Source organism: Octopus bimaculoides, chromosome 2 (assembly GCF_001194135.2).
Source record: "Octopus bimaculoides isolate UCB-OBI-ISO-001 chromosome 2, ASM119413v2, whole genome shotgun sequence".
Taxonomy (NCBI): Eukaryota; Metazoa; Mollusca; class Cephalopoda; order Octopoda; family Octopodidae; genus Octopus; species Octopus bimaculoides.
In genome coordinates, this window is record NC_068982.1 from 27,139,582 (window position 1) to 27,148,186 (window position 8,605).

An 8,605-nucleotide genomic window follows, 5' to 3' on the forward strand; every position below is an offset into this window, starting at 1 on the left:
ATATATATACATCGACACCGGGATATGGATGCTGAAATGCCAAAGAAAATAAGGGCAGGATGGAAGGTATTTAACTCAATAAAGGATGTGCCCCAAAACCAGCAAGACAATACCATTAGTGCCAGAGTCTTTAATAGCAGCATCCGCTTGGCGGCTGAAGTTTCACCGAACGTGGAAGGTTCGCTCTTTTGGGGGAGATTTGCCACTCCATTAGTGTGATGGAGAAACCAACATTTCCCGACACGCAAATTTCCTTCTAGAATATGGAATCAAGACTGAAGAAAGGCTACGCCCCACTATCTGGATTTTACGAGGAGGCTCTCCGTTGTGGAGAGAGAGAAGAAGAGAACACGGTTGTTACGAAAGAAAATACAATTATTTCAAGTACTAACGCCCCCAATACCAGTCGCTCTAATGATAAATACCTGAAAACCATGAATAGTGAAAGTCGCGGCCTCGTGTCGGCGGCAAAAGTTAATCAAGAGAAGCTAAACCTTAGTATGGAAGAATTGAAAAAATACGAAGGCCTACAACAATGTCAGTCTAAACCCCCCCCCCCATGAAATCACGCAACACACTTTGTGCAAAACGATCACATACAAAACTCTCTCTTTAAAAACATGAAAATAGAACACGCCTCAAAGAACTAATCGAATAATGCCTACAGCGCATATCGGGAAGGACCTATGTGGAAAGGAAGCTAAAGAACATTCCTCAGTGACACTAAAAACCACCGAACTAGTGCTACTACCAACTTATTTAGGAAGACGAACATCAAAAATAAAAATTGGGAAGGTGCCCCCAGAGATAGACGTCGTATGGATAGTGGTGGCTGTCCCGCTGGACCTGGAAAGTAACATAAATATCCTACAAGTTACCAAACTCCACAAACAAAACTGAAGGGGTCAAGGCATAGAATTAATAATTCAAGCCACACAACAAGATCTTGAATCGCAACCCGACTAATCAAGCTTCCAGATGGAATAACTATGTTACAAATGTGGGGAAGAAGGTGCATATCAAGGTCACCTGCTCAAGGGGAATCCACAGTAATGATCCAAAATACCCACATACCCAAAAATTTTATTTAGGTAAGTGCAAAACACTGTTGGGCGTTTTACACACTCATTTTGAAATCAGTATTTAGTTTATTTGGGAGAGCCACAGTCTGTTTTCTCTATATGTAACGGGTTATGCATCGACAAGGTGGAAATAAAGTGAGAATATGCTCTGCTAGAATTAAAAGCCGATCACCAGCTGTCTTCCCTGATACTAGAGCTATACTCTAAGTCGCGGGATAAATATGAAAATAAATGATAGTAAAGCGAAAATGGATTACCTTCTCTGCTCTACTTCAGAATATATTGTCTTTGCAAAAAAAAAAAACACACTTATAATAAATCTATTTATTGAATATTAATTCCAAGATACATTCAACGTTGCGAGCGTCTTGGAGTCAAGAGAAAAGACTTGTTGTGCTTAGTCCCTGTGCAAATTTCATTTCTTACTGTATACAAACTCACTCCAGTTACGCCGCTAAAAGCTTTTGTTAGCTGTAGATTTGTACAGTGTTATCTAAATATAGTCGCAATACAAGTAAACCTTTACGCTCAGAAGTTTTAACTGCCAGGCCAAGAAATTATATCGAACTAACAGTCACCTTAAATAGAATCAAACATGTACAAGTGACAAACTGCATGCAATAATATTAGCAAAACAGTTACATCTCTCGGAAACAAATCCCTTTCGCTATTCGAGTAATGCATCTTACATCATTTCTTATAATTGTTCCTGAGTCAGCTACCAAATTAAGTTCTTTATAGAGTCTGGACTGTCATTCAACAGCGCAGAGGAGAGGTGTGTGATTCTGTATTCTGTTCACTATCAGATATAAAAGACAGTTATTTGTGACTTCGTTTGTTTGATCTGAAGGAGCTAATATACACTAAAGAATCACAATTGTATTACCTCTTATTTGATATATAAATCTAGTTCGTTGCGATCCACCATTTCTTCTATATCGAAACTAAAGTGAAACTAGTGTCATAAAACATTCGCATTGGTGACTGTATGTGTCTACCCATTTAAGCAAATGTACTAAGAAGTCTCCTGAGTAAAGGCTTGTCCAACAACTCAAAAGTATACCTCAATAGAAGTTATGCCTGAGTTTTGCTTTGACGAATTGTTTTAACGAGTATTGTGAATAGTCTCTAAATAGACTCTGAATAACTCTTTTCTCTCACCAATTTCCATTAATATGACAAATTGAGGCGATGAGCTGGCAGAATATTTAGCACATGTTCTTAGCTCAAATGTCGCTGAGGTCGACTTTGCCTTTCATCCTTTCAGAGAAGATAAAATAAGTACCAGTTGAACACTGGGGGCCAATGTAATCGACTTATTCATTCCCTTAAAATTACTATGACAAATTTTCCTAAAATTTTGATGCGTCATATATCAAATTGTTTTCATTATGGGTCACATGTTATCAATTTTACTTTATTTAAAATCATCCAGAAGTTCTGGAGCCTTATAATTAATTACCGGAATGTTGATGCCAATTTGCATTTTAAGGAAGAAATTGAATTTCACACTGACCATTGCATTCTTTTTTGCTTTTATGAGAATTTAAAATTTTACAGAATTTTCCTTTATAATTTCATCAAACATTTTTTATAGATTTACATACTATTTTATTGTAATTCTTTTCCAATACTTAACGCAAGTTCTAAATGCGTGACATATTGATGTCGCATGTTTATATTCACAAAAGTGTAATTTTATATTAAGGGATGAGATAAAAATTTACATGCCCCCTGAAAATTATTCTTTTTCCTCACATAATACGAATTTAAACAATAGCAACATTTGGAATTGAACTTATACTTGTCTTTTTATCAATATGTGACAATGTTATCATCCATCACACTTAATACGAAGTTCAACAGCAGTGACGTTTATAATCAGATTTGTCTTTGTTTAGTTTTACTTTTTTATCAATATGTGACAGAGGCATCATCAATATCATTCTCACTATCTTTCTTTCTGTTTCAGTCATCTGAAATTTAGAAATCATTTCAAACTGCCGAACGAATTCAATACAAACATTAAGCTTCGGACGACTGTTTTATACATATTCTATTGAGATTGCATGCCGTCCAAGAATCTCATTTTAATCACATCGTCTTTATATATTCTGTCATATATTTCAAATTTTATCAAATTAGAAAAAAACGAGCAGACTCACGTAATCTCCGAAAATGTTTTTTTTTTAAATTAGTCAAATTTTAATGTAATAAGAATCTGATACTTTCAACAATTATCAATCACTTTAGGGGAAGAATTTGATAACTTTATAACGGCTCTTATACAGCTAAAATCCATTTGTTTTAAGTTCCAGGGATTTCATCATCGCCTAAGCTTTTAGTATATTCACCATACCTAGTTTAGATGAAAAAAACCTGTTGTTTGTTGTTATCATTAGTGTCCAGATAGTTCGTTCTTGCTAACCGTAAAAATCACAGCCAAGCATGTCGTATCTATATCATCGAATAAAATATCATTGGTTTTAACCACTGACCCCATTGTGTTGTTAATAGTCGTATACTGTCCTTGACATTTTAAAAATGTCTGTTTTTCTGGTGATAATCCAAGCTGTTACATTAACAAGATGCTACTTTAAATAGACCAAATTATGTACAACCTGAAAATTCATGGAATAATGTGAAAAGTACATTACGGTAACAAAAGCAAATAGTCAAACAGTGTGGATTTGTGTCAATATGGGAAATCAATATTCACATACGATAAATAAGACAGTGATTTTTAGAGTGGCAAATACTTTAGTATGCTGGAGAATATCTTTTTGAATATATAGCTCTTGTGCAGACATCGCTGTGTGGCTTCGCTACTATTCCTGCATGATATTTTGGTAAAGTGTCTTCTACCATTGGTTGAGGTAGACAATGAATGAAATGTTGGAGACGGAAACGGTATGAAAGCCTATTGAAGAGACCACTCCTGTTCTTGACTAGGAAACCTGGCAGAATTCTGGAACAGCTATCACTGCTTCAATGGGAAAAGAAAGGGCAAGCTATTGGTTGTTTTTGCTTTCATTTTTTCTTTGTTTTTCTGTATTTCTGTGTTTCATATTACGATTCCCAAAGAGTTTTTTTCCCCAAAACTTTCAATTTTTTTACATTTTGCTCCCGAATTCCGTGCCTTTTTCCTTCCACATGATGAAGTGAAAGCTTTCCCAAAACTTCGCTGTAAACTTTGTACATTTCCCTGTTCAACACAGCCATCTGGTCGCAGGGTGCCGTTAGCTGAGTCCCCTCTGGTTGAAGAATAAAGATCAGATCTGTAGCTTGACGATAAGCTCCTCCCTTCCTCACACTGTAACACAGAATGCTAAAAAGGTCATGTTGATATTTATCCTCTGGCAAAACTATTAAAAGTTGGGACTATTTATTGACAAAACATTACTTTTCTTTCAGTTCCTAATGGTGACTGGTTCAACTACAATAAAACCTGGTGGGAATGGTCTAAAGGAAGACCAAATGTTCTCTGGGTGACATATGAAGACGCGAAATTGGTAAGTAACTTAGCTTTGGCCCTTTAATTCAAATTTTATCTCGTCTTTATCTGGTACACTTACGCATACACTTCGCGCATTCGCACACATAATCCACTTTTCATAATTGGTTCCGAACCTCTGACAGAGAGACTGCAACATTTTATTATTATATCACAAAAGCTAATTTGAAAATCATTGCTCACTGTTGAATATTTTTATGATTCGCTGCAATACAAACAAATCCATATCATAAGAATTCAAGCTGTCCACCTGTCATCCAAGGCAGATAACTGTGAGACATAATACACAAGTTACTTCCTTGTTACTTTAGAAAAATCTTTTATGTCTATATTTTGACATTTGTTTCTGCTAAATAAATTTTGCGATACATTAAGGTCAACATCGATTTCCTACTCATGTTTATAGCACAGAATAATCCGTACGTATGTCAAAAGATACATAAAGGTTGTAGTTATGAACTGCCGAATCCAACAAACCCACAATCACAATTTCTACAGTTTAGTGGAGACACATATGGTACATGGTCTCTGCGGAGCAAATAATCCAGATTCCTTTTGCATGATGGGTGGTTAGTATAGCAAAAAGTGTTTAAGAGAGTATAAACAATAAATAGTACAATATCGTCGCTAGATTCCTAAGGAGTCAGGTCGTACTGTTTCCATATATATATATATATATATATATATATATATATATATATACACTGTTTTTGTCTTCTGTGCGAAATAATAATTGTTTTCTTTTAAAACAGGACTTGAAATCAGTGACTAAGAAAATAGCAAAGTTCCTTGAAATTCCAGCTTCCGATGAATTGTGCCAGGCCATTGCTCATGAATGTAGCTTTAAAAAGATGAAAGCGGAGAAGCACAACTTGCTACCTTTCGAGTTACGTGGTGACATGTCATTTTATAGGAAAGGTAATCATTTTGAAATCTGTTATTCTTTAAATAGTGAATTTGTACGAAGGAAATATCTCAGTTAAAGATTTCTCACCTGATTTTGAAATAGAGACTCCGCTTCTTAAATACTGAATCTTGGAAGGAAACCGACAAAATGGCAACGGCTACGAATAGTGATCTAATGCATTTTTTGGAAATTTTAATTATTTCTTTGCAAGTCAGAGATATGCTCCCGGGCACTAAACTGGATAGATACGAAGTAAAGTTAAGTCCTCCTTTCGGTCGGTCGACCAGCTAAAAAAATAACCAAATCGCAATTAAACAAAATGAAAACAAAAATTCATAAAGGATAGCTTGACCTTAGATACACCATGCATGGGGAAAATATGGTGGCCTACGGTCAGATGTGGAAGCACTTCATGCAAACAAAACGTTTTTCCAAAATTTTGACCTCTCACTTTTAAAATCAGCTTTAAAAAAAGATAAAAGGACACATTGGATACTGTAGTCCTGGATATAATATGTAAATAAAGGATGGGCTAGCCGCTGTTAGAATATCTTGAAGCATAGGTTTGCCTGATCAAATCTGCCCAGAGATAAATAACATGCGAAAGTCATTGGGGAACTTTATCCGTGGTCGTTTGACTTGCTACAAATAGTGAACCGAGAATGTGGTATAGATATGTGTCCAAGGTACTACGTGATTTATTCTTAGCATCGAAACCTCATAGCAAATTTTTGCACCACACTTTGCACCATTATTGATAACAGGATAAATAAACAAATCAAATATAGTATAAAGAAAAATAATCAGTCGTTCTATTTTTTTTTAATACTATTTTAAATAGAATATACACAACGATAAATGGATCAGATTATTCAATTGTTTGCTTGTTTTTTGTTATTTTTGGTTTGTCTATTTCGAGTTTTAAACCTAGCATGACGTTTTCCAATTATTTTTCTCTTTTGATTTTTTTTAAAATTAATTTTTTCAGGTCAAGTTGGAGATTGGAAAAACTGGTTCACTGTGGCTCAGAACGAAGATTTTGACCGGATATGGGACGAAAAAATGAAAGACTGTGATCTCCCAGTCCAATTCACAATTTAAAAGATGAAATTTAAAGATATTGTAGAACGACTGACATATGTTTTAATTACCATTACTCTAATTGTGGAGGTATTGTTTGAACTATAGCATTTGGATATGGTATATATATTTATATATATTAGTGTGATCCTATGTATAGGTGACAACATTGACAACAAAAAATTTTTCCCAAGTATTTAACATGATAAGAATTATCTAAAAAATGCGATTACAAAAGTAAGGATTATAATTTTGAGACAGTTGCAATAATAATAAGGATGATGATAATAAAGATTTGTAATAATAGCAGCAGCAGAAGCAACAACAACAACAACTACTATTACTACAACAATGATAATAAGCCTTTATGGGCCACGAGGACAATATTAAATATTAAACGTGTTATACAATATTAAACTTTATAATACAAACGCAGTTACAAAATGTGAAGGGATGTACATGCAAACAAATGAACAAACACATAGATAGATAGATAGATAGATAGATAGATAGATAGATACATACATACATACATACATACATACATACATACATACATACATACAGAGTAGGGTGAAAGTAATACAATATATTAAGATATGTGAAGATTTCTTATTGCAAAATTGTACAAATAAATACAAATGAGAGCAAAGCATACACACACATAGAGACACACGAGGAAAAAGTATCCACCTAGTTAGAATTAGATTGCATGAGTCTAGACACTTTCTGAAAACTGGGTTCTCCAAAATTATCTCTGAGCATTTTCGGTCTAAACCAAAACGTGAAGAGACCCACAGCTTTGCCTTTGGGAGCTGCGCTACCAGTCTTGTCATCAGCATTGTAGTTTACGGGATTCAATGTGACCGGCATATTTATGAAGACCACACTGACCCACATGCTAACTCGTGTTACTTTCGTGCTTGCCTTGTACTGTGCCGCAAAGATGACAAAAAGCCAAATGTCAACGTCTCTACAAATGTATTTGACTGTGACTCTTGTATAACTTCTTCCCATTTATTACAGTGCCATCTTTTGGAATGTGTGAAGCGAGCTATCTTTTGTTTTTGCCTTCATTCTCAGTCTTATGGAACTGGCATATACTTCCATACGCTATAGTCTGGCCGATGGAGTACATCTTGCTACACATCAATCCGGTTCTCTTTTCACTGTTTCTTTGAAGGTATATGGAAACCCATCCATTTTTCGAAACATGGGAGTGCGCTACTTTCTTCTTCGGGCAAGGAAGCACTAGCATTTGTAACATACCTCGCCCATATTGGCATTTTTCCGGAGCTGATCTGTGACACACGTTTGCCAAACAAGCAAAACATGTGATGCTGTTGTTATTGTCATTGTAAATGTTTATGCTTCTGTCATTTATGTTTGTAAATGTATGAATGTCTGTGTTTACAAACATAGATGCCTGAATAATTGTCATATTTTAAAATCTGATGTCTTCTTACAAAATTGTCAAAATATTTTTCAAAATTTCGCTGGGGTTTATTTGCCACTATATCAATCGTTGTTAGAGCATCCTTCTCTTCCCCCAGGGCTGGGTACCTTGCACCATATTTTGTTCTCTCCAGGATAATGTACTTGATGCTCAAACATCTTAAAGCCTTTCTCCTGGTAAAAAAAAAAGAAGAAAAGAAATAATTAAATATACTTACTTTTTCATCTGAAGCTCGTAATATATGTCCGTTCAGCGATAACAACAACAACAATAATAATAACAATGATGATGATGATAATAATAATAATAATAATAATAATAATAATAATAATAATAATAATAATAATAATAATAATAATGATAATAATAATAACAATAATAATAATGTCTCCGTTGTGCCGAATCTGCAATAGAGCTGACGAATTTGACAAAGCAAATCACATATGCACTATAATTGATGTTGCGTGTCCATTTGACCCACGAATAGTCAAGAAGAAAGGCAAAAGGCTAGACATATACAATCCTCTTAAATACAAGATAGCTCGACGGTTGAAAATGAAGAAGGT

At 34.7% G+C, this 8,605-nt stretch overlaps 1 protein-coding gene across 1 annotated transcript in view; it reads left to right on the top strand.

The window, feature by feature from the left end:
* The window catches only part of LOC106868267 (sulfotransferase 1B1), a 14,133-nt gene extending 5,898 nt beyond the window's left edge, over positions 1–8,235 (top strand). The window contains exons 2-4 of the mRNA XM_014913453.2: positions 4,497–4,594; positions 5,349–5,514; positions 6,492–8,235. Of these exons, the coding sequence (XP_014768939.1) occupies positions 4,497–4,594; positions 5,349–5,514; positions 6,492–6,604 (377 nt within the window). The 3' untranslated portion in view covers positions 6,605–8,235. The remainder of the gene's footprint in view (positions 1–4,496; positions 4,595–5,348; positions 5,515–6,491) is intronic.
* The last annotated feature ends 370 nt before the right edge of the window (positions 8,236–8,605 follow it).